Source organism: Mastigoproctus giganteus, chromosome 6, assembly GCF_048544385.1.
Source record: "Mastigoproctus giganteus isolate SK-2022 chromosome 6, ASM4854438v1, whole genome shotgun sequence".
Lineage (NCBI taxonomy): Eukaryota > Metazoa > Arthropoda > Arachnida > Uropygi > Thelyphonidae > Mastigoproctus > Mastigoproctus giganteus.
This window is the reverse complement of record NC_143580.1, coordinates 190,895,052-190,916,175: the sequence shown is the minus strand read 5'-3', so window position 1 is coordinate 190,916,175 and position 21,124 is coordinate 190,895,052. Positions and strand designations below refer to the sequence as shown.

The 21,124-nt window shown below is 36.7% G+C and overlaps 2 protein-coding genes across 6 annotated transcripts in view; one reads left to right on the top strand and one right to left on the bottom strand.

Moving 5' to 3' along the window:
* LOC150084832 (2-oxoadipate dehydrogenase complex component E1) overlaps positions 1-21,124 on the bottom strand; it is a 608,625-nt gene that overhangs the window by 18,586 nt on the left and 568,915 nt on the right. The window lies entirely within an intron of this gene.
* The window catches only part of Agxt (Alanine-glyoxylate aminotransferase), an 81,545-nt gene that overhangs the window by 57,539 nt on the left and 2,882 nt on the right, over positions 1-21,124 (top strand). For both annotated transcript variants that reach the window (XM_090376639.1, XM_090376640.1), the window contains exons 6-7: positions 10,263-10,422; positions 20,135-20,295. In XM_090376639.1, the coding sequence (XP_090232765.1) occupies positions 10,263-10,422; positions 20,135-20,295 (321 nt within the window). The remainder of the gene's footprint in view (positions 1-10,262; positions 10,423-20,134; positions 20,296-21,124) is intronic.

Here is a 21,124-nt window from a genome sequence, read left to right as displayed (position 1 = left end):
CTGTTTGCATTATTAATAGCCTTGCTATATGTTGAGAAATTCCTGTTACAGAAATATCTTGTTTTTACTGACTCACTGAGTGTAATACATGCCCCCCAATGAAGACACACACACCCATGCATCCAATATTGTGTAAAATTTAAGCTCCACCAATGCGACTGAAAGACAAAAAAAAATAAGTTAAATTCTGCTGGATCCCCAACATTCAGTTTTTTCCTAGGAAACGAAAGCGCTATTTGGGAAGCCAAATGGTTAATAACTTCACATCTTTTACTCTGTCAAATTCCATATTACGACTGTAAAATTGTCATCAAGCAGGCATATTCAGATAAATGGGTGCAAATCTAATGAATCATGCAAACAATAAATTACTACAAATAAAAGAGGACCTCAAGCAATTGAAATCAAGCTTCCAAATGAATCAGCATGACGAAGTAATTCTAGCAAGAATACATATTGGACACATTCACCTCACACATTTGAAACTAATAATTAGAAGGGATGATCCTGCTGAATGTTCACACACTTGCTGTTAACTTACTGTAAAACATTTGCTTATAGGATGTCAACTTCATCAAATGGCATGACAAACAGCCTTTAAATTAACTTTTATTCTATCACAAATTCTAGTTGAAAACTCGAACATTGACAACCTTTTTGCCTTCCTGAAACTAACAAGCTAATTCAGCTGCATGTAATACATGCAGCTGAATTAGCTTGTTTAGCTTCACAACCAAGAAACCTCATTCTGCATTACACCACAGTTAGGTGCAATATGGCCAAAGTTGTTGTTGTGTCAAAAACACCCTAATCAAACAACTCCCCTGAGTCTAACAAAACCCTCATGATTAACTTTAATGTTTAATGAATTCCTTTGTCTTTAAAATAATTGAGTATGTGAAATTATCTCAGGACTGTTGCTTGCCTTCATGCTCAATGGATTTTTCTAATTAACAATGCCTCTAATTCCAGTATTGATGATTTTACAGTGCTCAAGTTCACAAGCACAGTTTCTCTTTTTAGAAATTTTGATGTGTAAAGACCAGAAAAGTTTTTACACAATATTAAGCAGTTGTAATGGTGATTATCAGTATCATTGAGCTATTGTCTTTTCTGAATAGTTCATCAAAGTTTACAAGCAGTTAGGATCACTGCCCAAGGATAGCATTTAATAGTATATTAAGTGCTACCAAAAAGTTACAAGAATGGTCATTAACATTTATTGATGAAAGAACAAATTTTTGTGGCTAAGTTGTGAGAGAGTGTACTATGGTTCCCCCCCTTCCCTTTACATAACAGATCTGTCACATGCTTGGGGGTTTACACAGATTACTAGTTTAACTAGAGCCACAAGCAGAGGTGAAAGTGATTCTTCCATTGCTACTATTAGTACATGCAGCAGCCTGGAAAGCAAGGTTTCTGGGATTTCAGGCCCTGCTGTGGGTCATCATGGAACAAATGAGTATGTGGGCTGTGTTAAGATAACTAAGAATAAGAACACGTGCATATATACTTGCATTTATTTACGTGTGCAATGTAAATAAATTTGATGAATTTGAAGTACTGATTAAGTTGTCAAATGCAGATATTGTAGGAACAGTGATGTGGTGTCACTCAGTCATAAATGATGCTGAATTTGAATATGGGGAGTACAAATGTATACAGGGAGGACAGGAGAGGTTAAGCTCTTAATTAAGAAGAATATTAAATATAAGGTAATGCACTCAGTTGACTTGGGTGATGAGTGCAGTGTTTGGTGTAATATAGGCACTGGGAATACAAAATTAAGTGTGGGAGTGTGTTATAGGCCAGTTGACTGTGATATTTATACCAAACTGTACAGGGAAATAGAGTGGGTCAGCAAATCAGAATGTCTCACATTAGGGGATTTTAACTTTCAGATGTTGACTGGAATTTATGGGTTGGTCACTCAAACATTAGCAAGACTTTTGTGGATTTATTAGATTACTGTTTTCTACAGCAGCATGTTAGAGAGGCAACAAGAGGAAGCTATACTCTTGAGCTGTTTATCAGCATTAATTCTTCATGCATTAAGAATCTGAAGATAAAAGACCCACTGGGTGGCAGCAATCACAGTGTAATAATTTGGAACTTAATTAAAGAGATAAATATAACATAACCTGTGAAGGGTAAAGTGAAAGGCTTTTGCTTTCATAAGGGTGATTATAGAGGTCTTGGACAGTTTTTAAATTGTGTGCAGTGGGACCAACTGAAGATGTTACCAACAGCAAATTCTAAATAGGAATTATTAAGGGAAGTAATCAAAGAAGCTATTAGGCTTTTCATACCAACAAAGAAATATTGTTCAAGGCATTAGACCTAAATGGATGTCAGACTAACTATTGAGACATGTGGTAGAGAAAAAAAAGTGCATGGGATTCATATAAATTATCAAGTGATACAGAAGCTATGGTAGATATAAATTAGTCTGTAATCAAGTCACAAAGGAGGTTAGGCAAGCTAAGGAAGATTATGAGAAGTCTCTAGCAAATAAAAACAGCAAAGATTTATATGCTTATAGTAGTAGAGGCATATGATACAAGAAAGCAAGCTTATGTAGTATTAGCCAAAAAAAAACCCATTTCACACATACATTCTCTCTAAACACTTGTCCAGTTCCTCCTTGAATTTATTTAAGCTATCGCTTCACAATGACAGATAGAAGCTTGTTCCAACAATCAACCACCCACTGGATAAGGCAAATTTAAGCACATCTATTCTACAACTGTCTTTCCTCAATTTGAATTATTCCCGCTCAGGTTCGTAATCTAGGCAAGAGGAAGAATCCCATCAGAATTGAGCTGGCTCAACCCATTCAAGGTTTATACACTCATTCAGATCACCTCGTAGGTGCCTAGTCTCCAGATGCTGCAATTTGCACGACTTAAGTCTTTCTTGGTAAGAGCACCCCTTCATTCCCCTTTTCTGTACTTGCTCAAGCAACTCTACATCCTTCCTAAAATGAGGCATCCGGACCTGTATGCAATACTCAAGGTGTGGCTTGAACATTACCTTATACAAAGGGATAATCACCTCCTTTACCTTACTAGCAAAATTCCTGTATATCATTGACAATACCCCATGACCTGCTCTGGCAGCCTGTCTACACTGCTCAGAAAACTTTATAGAAAACTTCATATCTCACTGCACAATTACTCCCAGGTCTTTTTCATTTTCTACCACCATACGTGTAGTACCACACAGTTGGTACGTTTCTCTGGGATTACTTCTACCCATATGTAGTACTTTGCATTTGTCAATGTTAAACTTCAGTTGCCACTTCTCAGACCATCTGCCCAACTTTTCTAGATCCTGTTGGAGTAGCTCACTGCCATTAACAACTCTGTCAAATTTTGTATCATCTGCAGACTTGGACATTAAGCCTATATCTTCATCAATATCATTGATAAATATACAAAACAACAGTGGGCTCAACACCGAAACCTGGGGGACTCCACTAATAACATTAATCCATGAGGAGCAGCGTCCATTGATTACCACTCTGTCTTCTTCCACTCAGCCGTCCTTTTATCCATTGTAGCGGCTTTCCCTTAATACCATACTGCTCCAATTTGCACAGTAGTCTTCCATGCGCAATAGTATCAAAATCTTTCCTGAAATCTAAGTATATATGATATCAAAGTTATTTTTTACATCCAGTTCCTTTGTAACCATATCATAGTATCCAATAAAAATTTGTCAGACAAGACTTTCCGTCAACAAAGCTCTGCCGTGTCTGAATTATTACTGCAGCCTTGTCTAGATGATCCTGCAATACTTCTTTAACTAGTGACTCCGTTATTTTTCCTGTTAAACTAAAAGTCTGTAATTACTCATGTCACACTTTAATCCTCCCCCTTGTGAATTGGGATACATTTGCACATCTCGAGTCCATGGGGACTTCCCCTGAGTCTAAGGATGCTGTCATAACTATGGTTATGGGTTTGCTTACTTCCTTTGCCACTTACTTTAATATACAGTAGCGGACAAAAAAACTGCATCACTTGTGAATTTTGCAAATAATGTGTTTTGTGCTGCATTGTGGTTGTAGAAATGTTTGAAATGCATTTGTTAGATGGGATATATATCTCTGTGAATGAAATCCAATAAAGACTCCACCTGATAGACTTAATTACCATAAATATCTTCCCAAAGTGTAAAATGCGTAATTAATGGGAATATGAGAAATCATGCAAATAGCAATCATGACACCCAAACATATATTCTATTGCATTTACGTGTATAAACTGAAATGACAAGTTAACGTAATAGTATTATGTACTATAAATCAGCAAAATAAGTCCTCAATATTTTGTTGTTCCTCCTCGAAATGCAATTACAGCCTTGCAACAATCTGGCATAGAGTTAATCAACTCCTGGATATACTGTTGCTCAATTTCGTGGTACCACACTGTTATAATGCTCTCCTGCAGCTGAATCTTACTTGTTGGCTTCTTCTGAGCAATTTTTGATGACACTATATATACCAGCAATTTTCAATAGGGTTCAAATCTGGACTGTCGCCCTGCCAGTCCAACACTGTAATACCAGCATTTCTGAGGTATGACTGCATCTTAAGTGAGAAAAACGAGGAAAAAAATTGGTGTAAGTATGTTCTAAGCCTTGTGAGACAAGAAGGTAAACCCATTATTAAATCTAAATGGCATAAAACTTACCAATTTTGCTTTGTGGCAAGGTGCTGAGTTCTGTTGAAAAATGCAGTCTTGAAAGTCTGTGTGGTGATCCTTAATAATGGGTTTCAGGCACTCCTCCAAGATAGCAGTGTAGGTTTCTGTATTCACCGTTCTGTTAATAAACTTAATTTGCCCATCCCTTTGCTTGTTATGCATCCCCAGCCCATCTGACTGGCAGGTAACTTTACAGTCGGTGTTATGCAGTCAGGATGGTATGCGTCCGATTTTCGTCTTCTGACATATCGTTTGCCATTCGAGCCATTCAGGTTGAATTTTGATTCGTCAGAAAAGATGATGGTGTCCTATTGCTCTTTTGTCCATGAAACATGCGTTTAGCCCAAGCAAGTCGCTTCTTCCTCATTTGTTGGGTCAACAAAGGCTTCTTCTTGGGCCGATAGGCATGCAGACCACATTCCGAAGCCGTCTTTGGATAGTTCGTGCACTTATTTTAATACCAGAGGCTATCTCAAAGTCCAGTTTTAGATCAGGAGCACTAGCATGACGATTATGAAGGCATAGTCATTTCAAATATCGATCTTGGGAAGGCATAGTCACTCTCTTACGGCTTGATCCAGGTCTTCTCTTTACATCACCTGTTTCACACTTTAATTTCAGCATCCAGGGTACTGTGGACTGGTGGCAGCCTATTTTATCAGCGATAACACGTATAGAAAGCACTTCCTGGAACAGAGCAACAACTCACTTTTTTTTCTTGGTGTCAACTGAACATATCAAGCCATGCTTACACATCCACAAAACAGTATACTAATGATTGTGTGTACCCTTCCAATGCCATATTTATAGAAATGGCCAATGCAATACCTTGTAATCACTATCTAATGCAATACCTTTGCTTTGTGACAAATAAAATGACTGTAATCAAACCATATCTTATACATTTCACTACAAATGTTACTTTTTTTAAGGTGATGCAGTTTTTTTTGTCTGCCAATATAGATCCTATCCACCCCAAGTGCCTTTCTTATGTTTAAATTCAACAATTTATCCTCTACTTTGCTCTCAGTTATTACAAATTTATTAATAAGCTCCCTATTAGAGTTTAATAAGCTTGTGTCCTCCACTTCCCTACAGAATTCCTGATATGTGAATGTAGAAATATTCCTGAAATTAACATTCCTTATATTAACAATAGAAGGAAGGGGTTGAATCATATAGGACCACTAGATGTCTATGGCTGAACTGTTGATGACCCGTCTGGTCGTGGACAAATTGAATAGATATTTTGCATCTATATTCACACATGAGGAATTCTTTAGCTAAAGGGTTGCCAGAAGTTTATTAAACTGACGAGGAACTAAGAAAAAAAAAAAGGAGGTTAGCAAACCCTTAGCCATAATTATGAGGGTATCCTTGGATTTAGGGGAAGTCGTATGGACTGGAAAAGAGTGAATATATCCCAATTCATAAAGGGAGATCAAAAGATGACAAGTAATTAGACTTGTTAGCCTTAACATCTGTTCTAGGGAAAATAATGGAATCACTGGTTAAGTAATGCAGGACCATTTCGACAGGCATGCAATTATACTACAATCACAGCATGGATTTGTCAAGGGGCAGTCTTGTATGAACAATCTGATAGGTTACTATGATGCAGTGACCAAGGAACTGGATGTAAAAAATAATTTTCACTTCATATACTTGGATTTCAGGAAGGCTTTTGATACTGTTTTATGTAAAAGACTGTTTTACAAACTGGAGCAATGTGGCATGAAGGGCAAGTTACTGCTATGTATAAAGGGATGGTTAAGTGCAAGACGACAGGGAGTGGTTATCAATGAGTTCCCCAGGATTTAGTGCTAGGTCCATTGTTGTTTTCAGTATTTATCAATGATACTGACGAAGGTATATTAATGCTTTAAGTTTGCAGATGATACAAAGGTTAGTAGGGTGGTTAACGATGGTCACGAAGGTGAGCTACTGCAACAAGATCTGGAAAAATTAGGTTGATGGGATGAGAAATGGCAGTTGAAGTTGAACATTGACAAATGCAAGATACTATACATGGGTAGCAGTAATTCCAGAGTAACTTATCAACAGTGTGGTACTACACTCAGGGTAGTGGAGAATTTTTTCATTGACCAGGGGATAATTGTGCAGATAGACATGAAATTCTCTGAATAGTGCAGATATGCTGCCAGGATAGCTTGTGGTTAGGCCAAATCTTGAGGATTCACTTTTAGGAAGGATGTAGATCTGCTGGAACAGGTGCAGAGAAAGGCAACCAGACTAGTAAAAGTAAAGTAAACTGCAGCCATTATCAACCCACTGCAGGATGGAAGCCTCCTCAACAATTCATGTTGAAGGAAATGGACCATAATCTGCATTACTGTCCAGTGCGGAATGGCAGATCGACCGTATTTAGCATTCAGGGCTTGAACCCCGGTCTACTGAGAGAGCGTGTGCTACTGCACTGGTGAAGGGAACCAAAGGTGTTCTTACCTAGAAGGGCTTCAGTTCTGGAAATTGCAGCATTGCAGAATAGGCACTTGCAGGGAGATCTGATTGAGGTGTTTGAAGTCTTGAATGGATTGAGTTAGCTGAATGTTAATGGTAATTCTTCCACTTGCTGAGACTACACACACGAGGGGGCACAAATTCAAGTTGAGGAAGGATGGTTGTAGAATAGATGTGTGGAAGTTTGCCTTCAGCCAGCAGGTGGTTGATTGTTGGAACAGGCTTCTATCTGTTGTTATTATTGAAGTGGATGGATTGAATAAATTCAAGGGAGAACTAGACAATTCCTGGAGGGTACAGATGGGTGAATTGTTTATATAAACTTGTTTTCTTGCATCATTTGCCATTACTACTACTTACTGGAGGAATTTTTATTATTACTATCATTAACCACTGGGCCCACCTTTGTAGCCTAGCAATCTGACATCAAACCTGAAAGACCTACATTTTCATTTATAAAAATTAAAAACAGTAAGGGGGCTCAACACCGACCCCTACAGAACTCCACTCATTTCATTAGTGCATGATGTGTAGTGGCCATTAATAATCGGTCTTCTACTACTTAACTCTCCCTATATCTATAGTAGAAACTTCCTCCTAATGCCACATAAATTTATACAATTATACATGTGGCACAATATCCAAAGGCTTTACTGAATTCTAAGTAGATGATGTTAAAGATATTCTTTGAATCCTATTCCTTTGTGACAACCTCATAGTAACTAATCAGATTGGTGAGGCACAGTCTCCTTTTGACAAACCTATGCTGTTGCCTTATGACTCCACTGCTATTAAGATGTTTTTTCATTATTTTACTAATGAAGTAATTTCATTATTTTCCCTGGCATAGCAGTTAAACTGATACAGTAGGTCTACAGTTACCCACTTTACCCTCCGAGCCACCCTTGTAATAAGGGATACAGTTTCACATCTCAATCTACAGGTACTTTTCCTGAATCTAAGGATGATCTCATTATTATGGCTGAAGGTTTAGCTACATCTTTTGCAGCTTCTTGTAATATTTGTAATTGGATAGATCCATCAGCTCTAGGTGCTTTGTTCACTTTTAGCTGCACCAATTTCTCAATAACCTTACTTTCTGGTACAGTGGATTCTGGTTATTTGGGCGACCGGTTAATCGGGGCAGCCGTTTATTTGGGGCAAATCTTAAAAAACAGAACCCAATCGAGAAAATAGCAGAGCTTACTTCACTTTATAGGGACAAAATGCCGTTTAATCGGGGCAGGAGACCGCAGCACTGGAGATTACCCTAAGATTTTCTCTGACCGTACCACGTAGTTTGCTCGGATTTTTTGGAGGTCACAACCATAAAACAATAAAAACAATTAGCAGTCACCTGTTTATTGTGCAATCTATCGTAAACGGATAGTAAACTCGATCTTATTGAATTTGCAACAATACTGACAGCTGGAATTCTGTGGGTTATTATGGTAAAATGTGTTTACACTTCCATGGAATCTTCAATCATATAAAAAAAAATAATTTTCAGAATCTTCTCTTCATTCCTATTTTTAAAGCTTTATAACTCGTTACTCCGTTCCAACTTGCCCATATTGTGTTACTTGCAATTTGTGTGTGCAGTGTTTTTTTGTTATTGAGTGCTTATCTTTTTACTGTTTTAAATTTCAGCCCCCACCAACAAATGTCAGTGAACAGAAATGTCAACTAGTTTAATTAGTATTTACATATTACAGTAGGTATTAATTATTCTGATTATCACGTATATTCTTCCAAATTTCCTGTATCATTTAATTTTTTAATTGGTAAGGTAATAAAGGGTAAATTTGTGCTTAATATATCTTTGCTTTTATAGCCTGTGGATAACATTCCTCCTATTTTCGCTAATTACAATCGCTGTTTAATAGAAATAAAATTCAATTCACAAACGTGATCATAATGACCGGCGCTTACTGCACATCGTATAGTGAACGGTACTTTACTATGGTGAGTTCGTCGTAACGTGATTTGATTGTACAGTGAACTATTTGTAAAGGGGGGGGTACATTGTATTTTTAATTACTGTATTAAGTGAAACTTCGAATAATTGGTGCAGCCGCTTAATTGGGCCAAAATGCACTAGTCCCGATGTGTCCCAAATAACCGGAATCGACTGTATTATAAAATTATTTAACTCCAAGTCAATATATAATAGGCTTCTGCTAACTTCTTTAAAAAATTCATGTGTGAATGTTGATGCAGAATATTTATTCAGTAAAATTTTCAGCAATCTGTAAAGGATCATTATTAGTCATACCATTCAGATTCAGTGGTCCAACGTGGATTCATCATTTCCCTTTCCTTCCGGTGTTAACATATGCAAAGAATTCCATACAGCTTTCTTTATGTGCTTAGCCAGACTTTTCGTAGCATGCCTAACCCCATGAGTAACTTGATTACACACTAGTTTTTACTTATTATTGGACTTTGTAACCCTTACTAAGTTATAATTATCCCACACATTTTTTTTTCTTTGCTTCTAAGCTCATCTGATACAGATTTTTATCTAAATCTTGAACAGTATTTTTTAATTAGTATAAAATGCCTTAGTAGCTGCTAAGATTACCTCTCTGAACACTTCCCATTTAGCATTTACATTTTTTAACAATTAAAAAATGCTAACCCATTATAATCACCTTTGTGAAAACAAAACTCCTTCCCTTTACCCATGATTGTAGTTATTTCTTTGAATAAATCCCAGGTAGTGGTAGTCATCATTGCATATTGATATGCAATGATGACTGCCACTTAAGTTTCCTTAAGCTGAAGATTCTTAATTTATTTTAAACACAGGACTTTTCATTTATCCATAATATAAAAAAAAATAACAGAAATTAATTAAACTGAATAAATGTAGTTTTGCTAATTTCCATTATGCTTTTCTTGATTCTTTTATCTCTCATAGATTCTTTTATTGTTTTTTGATTATTTAATATTAGAATGACAAATCCAATGTTAATTAAACTAATATTAAAGTGTTTATCAAGCTAATTTATATATCATGTTAAATTATTTTTGTATATATATGTATTTTTTACTTCATATCTGTTATAGACAACAGCATGAGCTTGAGTTTAGATTTGTTTGATCAATATGAATACATGGAAAAGACAAAACAGTTTAGATTTACACCTCCAACCCATGCACTTCAAGCATTTCACCAGTCTCTACTTGAACTGGATAAGGAAGGTGGTGTAGAAGGAAGGGCAAGCAGGTAAATAAACATATTAAAAGAATTCTCATATCTTTTTTTCAATAGTTCAATGTATTTTAAAAATTAAATTCTTCTAAGTTATAGTGAAACCCATTTAAGAGATATTTAAAGGGAATGTTTGCAGAAAATGTTTTAGTGAGGAAAATCTCTTATGCAAGGAACCAAATTTTTCATAATTGAAAAATAACATTGAACAGTGTTTAGATCACTCATATTTAATTTACAGTACTAAAAATATGCATTTTATAATTAAAGGAATGCAGAGTACACAAATGAAAGAAATAATTTAAATATATAATATTAGATCATAATGTAATATAGTAGAACCTTGTAAACCCACCAACACTGGGCCTTACATCGTGCTTGATTTTTGAAATTTAATATTGTAGAGAGCTTCTTATAGTAATGTGCACAATTACTGAAAGATTATGAAATGTGTTCCAACAAAGCAATAAAGAAATGTTGACATTATAAGTTATAGTATAATGCTCTCCCTTCAGTAAATTTTCCAGAGTTATGAATCAATTTTGATAAAAGCCATACTCTATTCCACATTAGTAGTCTGGTTTCCCAAACTTTTATGGCAACTGCAGATTGACCCACTTATTAAAATTAACAATAGCAGCACTGTAAAGTGCTGCTATTGTTAATTTTTTGTATTATGTTTAATGTATTGTTTACACTTATTATTATTGTTATATATATATATATATGTATTACAATTTTTTGTATTATGTTGAATGTATTGTTTACATTTATTATTATTGTTATATATATATATGTATTACGAGGGATGATTATTTAATTCGTGGCCTGGTGCAAAATTTTATGTTTACCACGTGAATTTTACATAACTGCCACTACAGGCGCTCTCTCTGATCGCTACTGAGCAAACTGTGTGCACACATTCCAGTACTTGTTGAGCTAGTGTTGCGTGAAGAGTTTTTTTAGCTGCAGGTTACTGATGATCGTTTTGAAGCAAGTATCATGTAAGACATACAGCTTGAACAGCAATGTGCGATTTGTTATTGTGTCAGAGAGGGCTTAAATGGCTTGGAAACAATTAAAGAGATGAATGAAGCATGTGGTAATGAGTGTCCTTGTATTATGGCCATATTCAGGTGGGACTGAACTTTCTGGTGTGAAGTGGTTTCTCCTTCAAGACGATGCCAGGCCCCATATGGCTAATGTTGTGCAGGCAGTGATCGCTGCCATAGGTGCCAAGGTTCTGCCACATCTACCTTATTCAGCCCCATGTGATTTCTTCCTATTTCCACATCTGAAGAAAGTTCTGAAAGGCAAGCGTTTAGCATCCGACACAACGATGCTTGCAGAGCCACAATGGAAACACTCCGCAGTCTTTTGAAAAATGGCTTGCAAGAAGCATTTAATGCGTTGGTACAATGGTGGCGAAAGTGTGTCAAGTTCAAAGGCGAGTATTTCGAGAAAAAATTCACAGAAGATTCAGATGATGACAATTAAGAAAAGATACACCCCTTATATTTACATTCTCTGATAAAAATGTTATGACCATACCCATGTTTTAGTAATAGGTTCCTTCCCGATTTATCTGGTAAATGTGATGCTGCAGTTTTGTGGCATGTGGTCCCTATGAAGTACATGATTGACATGGGTAAGAGATTTGAAAAAGAGATGATTGTCAGGTACTTGTTGAAGAGTATTACAGAAAGAGCAAATCTTGTGGGCTATTTGGGGAGTGCTGTAGTTAAGGTGGCCCAAGTGAGGATGAATATTGGCAGAGCAGCAGTTGCTGGGCCAGTGGCAGGTGCCCACACCTCATTGATGGTTGTGTTGAACTTCCTACCTTGTCCTACACCTTATGTGAGCCAATAGATGGAAAATGGTAGAACGGTTTACCATGGATTTAACCAGGAGTGTTTCATGACCAGCAGTGTTTCTAAGATCACAATCTAACGAACCTTCTTTTGTATGGGCCTGGTCAAGGTATGGCTTACTCTGAAGGCCCATACTGCAACCCAATGCCAATGCCACTTAAAGTTTGCATCAGACCATTGAAGGCTGGAAAAAGTTGCCTTTTCTGATGAATCATGTTTCTTGCTATGTTGTGTGGATGGTAAATGAAGGGCAACAAACTACAGAAAGGAATCACTCCAATGTCCTGGTTCAAAAAAATAAACAGGCAGGTGGTGACAATGTTTTGGTACGGAGGATGTTTTCTTGGGTATCTCTTGGAGCCCTCATACTCCCAGTCTGCACTTGGAATGCTAAAAACTACCTATCCATTGTGGCTATCTTTCTAGATGGCGCAGATGTGTTCCAACAGGATAATGTGCCCTGTCACATTGCTGATATTGTTCAAGTGTGGTTCACCAAACATGAAAATGAATTTCAGGTGCTACCTTGGCTGCTGAATTTGCCTGATATGAATTCCATAGAAAATCTCTGGGATTACACGAATAGACAGATCTGGTGTTTAGACTTCATGATGGATTATTGCAGATCTATGTAGGATGCAATCTAAATATATGAGATAAAATCCTAGCGATGTGGTACACATACCTCCTTCAATGTTCAGAGGCTTTATAGTCTTGCCATAATAGATCAAGAAGAGGACATACTCACTATTAGGTAAATGGTCATAATGTTTTGACTAGACAGTGTATATATATACACTCAGTGATATCACTGAATTATGTATATTGTAGTATTATAAAAATCCGAACAGCTTTCTATGCTAGAGCAGTGGTAATTTGCATCTGTGTATGCTGACAGCATACTCAGAATCATGGCAGATCTACATACAGTATGTACCTCATGCCACCAACTAATATTATGCTTCTGAGGTACTAGTTTTCTAATGTATATGTAGCTAGGCTGCATAATAGGGCAGTAGTAAGATTTTTGGTTTTTGTTCATTTGATAGTTGTTCATTTAATGATAAAATTATGTATATTCCAGTAGTTTTATGCTATCAGTAACATGAAGAAAGCATTCAGTACAATGTATGATCAGTTTTTTAAATGTTACATGTCAAATTAAGACACTTTACAAAAATACAAAACTAAAATAATTACTTTATGTACAAATTACTGACTTAAGTTCAGAGCACTTGCAGTCTGTGAAAAATTGTGGACAGCTAGTTGGTGACCCTTATGCTAGAGCATATAATATGTTCAAGCAGAAATTTCTATTGGTTGCCACACTCTTAAGTGTAGCATGTAAAAAGTGAAAGCAATTTTTTATTTTTGCTTCTATGTTGCTCTTTCCATCACCTGAATAGTTTATCTGCATCTATATCTCCCTTGCAGCATGTGTTTGAGCCAGTAGTAGTGGTCACTTTGAATGTCTGAGTCTCTATTTACATTTCACTTCCAACAGGATGGTTTGAATTGATAGTATGATACAGGTATTTACATACTTTGCTGAAGTTGATATTTTGAACGTCTATTTTTTATTGCTCTGTTACATTAATTTTCTCTCTGCCACCATATGCCTGAGAAGAAATTATGTTGTGAAAGTTCAAGGTTATATAGCATCCTAATGTTTCAGTTATATTAAATATGATGAAAATGTTTTTCATGTAAAATGCATTCCAAATTATATATCATGGAAATAGGTTGCCTTAGCAGATTCCTTTCTGATATTTATCTGTATTCTGTATCTATCTAAGTTTTTGTTATCTGTTATCTGTTGTTTGTTATTTGGTTTTTAGGAGCATTGGCAACTAAGGCCATATTGCTCCAGGATATGCGGTGGTCATTCCCTGACCTTTCCGCATCCTCCGTATTTGGTGGTGACGGGCTCGAACCCCGGTCTAATCAAGAAGTGTGTGCTACGCGCTTCTGCTCCTTCCCATCTGGCTATGGAGGCGTTATCTGTAGGGATTCGGTAACTTTTTTCAGAGTATGCCTTAGATCATCAGTTTCCAACCTTTTTTGTCTTCCGAACCCCTTTCAATGTAATATTTTTTATCGGAAACTCTTTTCAACATAATATTTTTAATGTGAACCACTAAGCCTATATTCTCTGAAATCATATATTTCTGAATTTTTATTATAAAATATTTCCAGTACTATGTTTTTATAAGCGACATTGCGTAATAATAATTTTTATTATTAAGTATTATTTATACTTTGTAAAGTAGTTATAAGTCCAAACTAGATTTCGAACAGGCTAAGAGTAGAAAACTTGCTTTTAGTCCAGGTGATAGCTTAGCATTCTGGTCTCTTGCCAAAGCTATTGGCTGCAATTTTAGCCCATCTCTGTTCCCACCTCTGACAAAACCAGATGGTTCGGTTGCCACATCTGCCAAAGATAAAGCGGACCTGCTAGCATCCTATTTTTCTTCCAACTCATGTATTGATGATCTTGGTAAATCGCCTCAAACCATTCCCAGCACACTCCATTCAATGCCCCCTGCAGTCTTCCATCAAAATCCTTTTGACGAATCTCGATGCTAAGAAAGCTCCAGGTCCTGATGGTATTTCTCCACTTGTTCTCAAAACTTATGCTCCTGAACTTACTCCTGTTCTTTGCCGCCTTTTTTCACTTTCTTATTCCAAAGGAGTTTTTCCTTCTGCTTGGAAATTTGCTCATATCCAGCCAGTTCCTAAAAAGGTTGACAAATCCCTCCCATCCAATTATTGTCCCATTGCAATTACTTGTACTGTTTCTAAAGTGATGGAGAAATCAATTAACTTCAACTCTTAAACTACCTAGAAACTTTCCATCTGATCAACAATCGCCAGTATGGATTCTGTCAGTGTTGTTCCACTGGTGATATTCTGGCTTATGTTACCCATCTATAGACAAATTCAATGGAAAAGTTTGGTGAAACTCAAGCCATATCTCTTAACATTTCAAAGGCTTTTGGTTATGTTTGGCATAAAGGTCTTCTAAATAAGCTTCCATCCAATGATTTGCCAGCTGTTCTTTGTAATGGGGTATCCAGTTTTCTCTCTAACCACTCACTGCAGGTGATAGTAGACGGCTCTCTGTCTTCTAACTTGTCCACTAATGCTGGTGTTCCCCAAGGTTCAGTTTTCTCCCACTTTTCCTCTCGTATATTAATGACTTTCTTTAATTGACTGGAAATCCTGTCCATAGTTTTGCTGATGATAGCATTCCACCTTCCGGTTTGAGAAACCTTGCCCTGTTTGAGATTCTTACACTGCTTCTATTGGAATGAGCAGAAGCCTGAAAAACAAGATGCAGGATATTTCAGAGACTGCTGGAAGTCATTGTGATACAAGTAAACACATGGGTTGTGTTAGGGTAGCTAAGAATAGAAAAAGGTGCATGTATACTTGCGTGTACACCAATGCTAGGAGTTTAGTAAATAAATTTGATGAATTTGAGGTATTGCTCAAAACATCAAAGGCAGATATTGTTGGGATATCAGAGACGTGGTGTCACACAGATATAAGGAATGCAGAACTGGAATTTGGGGAGTACAATGTGTATAGAAAGGACAGGAGGGGAGGAGGGGTTATGCTATTAGTTAAAAGACACATAAAATCCAAGGAAGTGAAGCCAGTCGACATTGATGGACAGGGCAGTGTCGAGTCAGTTTGGTGTGACATAAGCATAGGTAAATCAAAATTGAGAGTAGGAGTGTGCTATAGGCCTGATGAGTATAATAAGATACTGTATAGGGAAATAGAATGGGCCAGTAAATCAGAGAGTCTTATAATGGGAGATTTTAATTTCCCAGATATTGACTGGAATTTGTGGGTTGGTCACTCACACACCAGCAGGGCTTTTGTGGATTTATTGGATGATTGTTTTCTACACCAGCATGTTCAGGAGGCAACTAGAGGGAGTAATACTCTTGATCTGATTATCAGTAGTGATTCTTCATGCATTAGGAATCTGCAGATAAAGGAACCACTGGGTGGCAGTGATCACAGTGTGCTGAAGTGGGATTTACTCAAGGAGGTAACTACCATCAGAGGTAAAGGGAAGGGTTTTTGCTTTCGTAAAGGCGACTATGATGGTCTGAGACAGTATTTAAATTCTATACAGTGGGACCAACTGATGATGTTACCAAAAGCAAATTCAAAATGGGAAGCATTCAAGGAACTAATCTTGGAAGCTACCAGGCTTTACATACCAACCAAGAAATATTGTTCAAGGTTCAGGCCTAAATGGTTGTCAGATGAACTAATGAGACATATGGCAGAGAAGAAAAATGCATGGGATACATACAAATTAATGGGTGACATGGAAGCCTATGATAGATATAAGTTGGTCTGTAACCAAGTCACAAAGGAGATTAGGCAGGCAAAGGCAGATTATGAGAAATCCTTGGCAAAGGATGCAAAGAAAAACAGAAAAGAGTTCTTTACCTATTTAAACTCAAGAAGGAAAGGGATGAATCAGATTGGTCCACTCGATGTTGATGGTTCAACAGTTGAGGATCCAGCTCAGGTGGCTAACAATCTAAACGAGTATTTTGCATCTACATTCACACATGAGGAGTTATTCAGGAAGGGGAATGTCGTAGGTGAAGTAAACATTGGCAGTGGGCTAGATTATTTTCTAATAACTGAGAGGAAAGTGGAGGAGAAATTGTTGAGGATAAACATAAAAAAGGCACCCGGGGTGGATGGGATCTATCCAGTTATATTAAAGGAGGCAGCAAAGGAAGTAAGCAAACCCCTAACCATAATTATGAGAGCTTCTTTGGACTCAGGGGAGGTACCCATGGACTGGAGATGTGCAAATGTAACCCCAATTCACAAAGGAGGATCAAAGGCTGACACAAGTAATTATAGACCTGTTAGTTTAACTTCGGTTCCAGGAAAATTAATGGAGGCACTGGTTAAAGAAGCACTGCAGGATCATCTGGACAAGAATTCAGTTATAGCTCAGACACAGCATGGTTTTGTTAAAGGCAGGTCTTGTCTGACCAATTTGATTGGATACTATGATGTAGTCACAAAAGAACTGGATGCAGGGAATAACTTTGATATTATATATTTGGATCTTAGAAAGGCTTTTGATACTGTTGCGCATGGAAGACTGCTGCACAAATTGGAGAAGTGTGGCATTGGAGGCAAATTGCTGCTATGGATAAAGGGATGGTTGAGTGGCAGAAGACAGAGAGTGGTAATCAATGGACACTGCTCAACGTGGACTAATGTTATTAGTGGAGTTCCTCAGGGTTCAGTGTTGGGTCCATTGTTGTTTTCTGTATTTATAAATGATATTGATGATGGTGTATCAGGCTTAATGTCCAAGTTTGCAGATGATACCAAGGTTGGCAGGGTTGTTAAGGACACTACTGATACTATGCTGCTGCAACAGGATCTGGAAAGGGTGAGCAGATGGGCTGAGAGGTGGCAAATGAAGTTTAACATTGACAAATGTAAAGTACTACATATGGGAAACAGTAACCCCAGATCAACGTATCAACTCTGTGGTACTACGCTGACAGTGGTAGAGAATGAAAAGGACCTGGGGGTAATTGTGCAGGCAGATATGAAGTTCTCTGAGCAGTGCAGACGAGCTGCAAGAGTAGCTCATGGTGTCTTGTCAATGATATACAGGAATTTTTCAAGCAGGGACAGGGATGTGATTATTCCCTTGTATAAGGCATTGGTCAGGCCACACCTTGAGTACTGTATACAGGTCTGGAGGCCTCATTTCAGGAAGGATGTAGAGCTGCTGGAACGAGTACAGAAAAGGGCAACAAGATTGGTGAATGGAACAAAGGGTTGCTCTTACGAAGAAAGGCTTAAGTTTTGCAAATTACAGAGCCTGGAGACTAGGCATCGGCGAGGTGATCTGATAGAGTTGTATAAGGCTTTGAATGGCTTGAGCATGCTCAATGCCGATGGGATTCTTCCTCTTGCTCAGAATAATCACCTGAGAGGGCATAAATTCAAATTGAGGAAGGACGGATGCCGGATAGATGTGCGGAAATTTGCCTTTAGCCAGCGGGCAGTTGGTTTGTGGAATAGACTCCCATCGCTTGTTGTTGAAGTTGATAGCCTAAATAAATTTAAGGCTCAGCTGGACAGGTATTTCGAACGAACGGAGGGGTGAAATGGGAGTAGTGGTTGTTTTCTTTTTTTTTTTTTTGGCTGATGCTGAATAAGCTTGCTTTCTTGCATCATTTGCCTCTGCTAATGCTAATGCTCAAACAGCTTCAATTTCTCAAGTATCCACTGCCAAATCCTTAAATGCTGATCTCCAGATTATTCTCCAGTGGGGCAAAGATAACTTAATTTCAGTCCTGTTTTATATCTCGCAAAAATGATTCTTCTGCTCCTATGCTTATCTTCGATGACGCTCCAATTTCTAGGCAAGATCTTGGGGATTACCCCGACTTCTAATCTCTCTTGGCATAAAGCACATTACAAATATTGCTTCCTCTGCATCTAATAAACTGGGTTTTCTCTTTTGCTCTCTGCGTTACCTTTCTTCAAAACAGTTGTTGACTCTGTAGAAATTGCAAATCCACCCTACCATGGAATATTGTTTCTGCATCTGGGGCGGTGCCCCCAAAACTTCTCTTAGGCTTCTAGATTCCATTCAAAAGAGGGCAGTTAGGCTAATTGATGTCTCATCTCTAACAGTCTCTCTCCAGTCTCTGTCTCATAGACTTTCTGTTTCTGTTGCATGCCTTTTCTATAGATATTTGCATGGCACTGTTCTTCTGAATTGGCTACTATAATTCCTGCTCTCTCATTCAAAGCAGTCCGAACACGTGCCGCAACCAGTCAACATCATTTTGCTGTCCAAGTTCCAACTCACAGAACCAACTTTTCTTCTTACTCATTTATTCATTCAGTTTCTGTTTTCTATAACCATCTTCCTTCATACATATTTCCTGAAAATTACAATCTACCGAAGTTCAAGTTTAATGTAAACAAGTATTTTCTTTCAACTTTTCAACCCATTCACGATACTAAGTACCATAGGTTCTAAAAAAAAAGAAAAGTACCTATACATAACAATGATCCTTGAGAATGAAAAAAAAATTTTAGTATGGAAAACATTTATTTAACATGATATACTGTAAGATAGTACATTAATTATTAGGAATTATGGGAGATGTGGTTTCTTTCTTTGGCAATTTTTACTTTTTATTTAATTTTATTTTACTTTATTGTTTATTATTAGTTATATTTTGTAGTTTATAATAATATAGCTATGTAAATCTAAGCAGATGCCATTACAGAATTTTTACTGCGAACCCCTGCCTTAGATGATTGATATGAAATCAACCAAGGTTTACTCTTTGCTTTCTGTAATAAGGGTCACTCATATCCACCTTGTGAAGAAAAATGCATTTATCCTTCATTTACAAACTACATGTATGTATGTAGCATAAATTTTATGTTTTTCAACAGTTTTCATCCTTTATGTTCCTGAAAAACAGTTATCACTAAAGTCACATTCAATAAAAATAAGGCAGGCAGAGTAATCATTACTTGATTTACATGTTATAATAAGTTGTGCAAATCAAAGGATTTTTAATATTTAAAATTTATTCATTTTATGACTTAATTTTACTTCTCTTATTGGAAAGTTATAAACTACCATTTAATGGCAGTTTATAACTTTCCCTTTCCAGATATAAAAACAATTTGATGTTTCCCCTTTCTAGAATTTAAATTTTTTTTACCTTTTTTTAAACCAGAAAATGAAAATATACTATAATATGCATAAATGAATCTGTTATTCTGTTCTAATCGGTTATTCTGTCCTATTTATTTGTTAGGTATCATACAAATCGTTCTATTCTCAGAGAGGGAATGCAGAAATTTGGGTTTACAGAATATATTGAAAATAATCAGAAAAACTATATAATTACTTCTTATTTGTATCCAAAAGATAAAAATTTTGATTTTGAAATATTTTACAACAGTTTATTTGATATGGGTATGTAGCTTTTTATTTTATTTATTTATTTTTTAATTTTGAATTATATGATTTTAAACTTATTAATACTCTAAAATTCAAGCAATAGTGACAGTTAAGAATTTTCACAATGTCATGAGAAGATCTCTGCAATAGTATATGATTAATATAATAACCACTCAGAAAGGTAAATCTGGATGAAATATCACCACTTCATCATGTATAGTGGGGATAGTCTAGTCAGGGCTGGCATTAGAGATGGTTGATTACCACCAGGCTGAAGATGTGTTTAGGAGCATTCAGGATGCTTTTCATATGGAGGTGCCAATTCAAGTTGGTGCTTACCCTGAATCCAGTTCATATTGAAATGTTCTGTGAATATAGTGTGTTCATTGCTCTAAACTGGAAATGTAAACTTTGCAGGGCTGACCTGCCCCATGAAGAGTTTTGTATGCCCTGTAGAATATCACAAGGAATATCTAAGCATTTAGTCCAAATCTCTGAATAAGATCACAAGAGGACATAAGAAAACTATCTGCCGGAGAAAAACCCAATCCTACCTTACACCTTGAGCTGCTAATTTTCATTAGTGAGAGATCATGCAATTAAAATGACTGCACTATTTATTTCTGTGTATTTTTGTTGCATAAAATGTACAATACCTTATACATAGTGCCCAGTTTTAATACATCACTTTAATAACAAAACTTTTGTATGTCATCAAAAGTGGACACCGCTATATTTATTACTCTTTGCTTTCTGTAATAAGGGTTACTCACATCCATCTTGTGAAGGAGAATGAATTTATCCTTTATCTTTACAAACCACATGTATATAGCACGAATTTTGT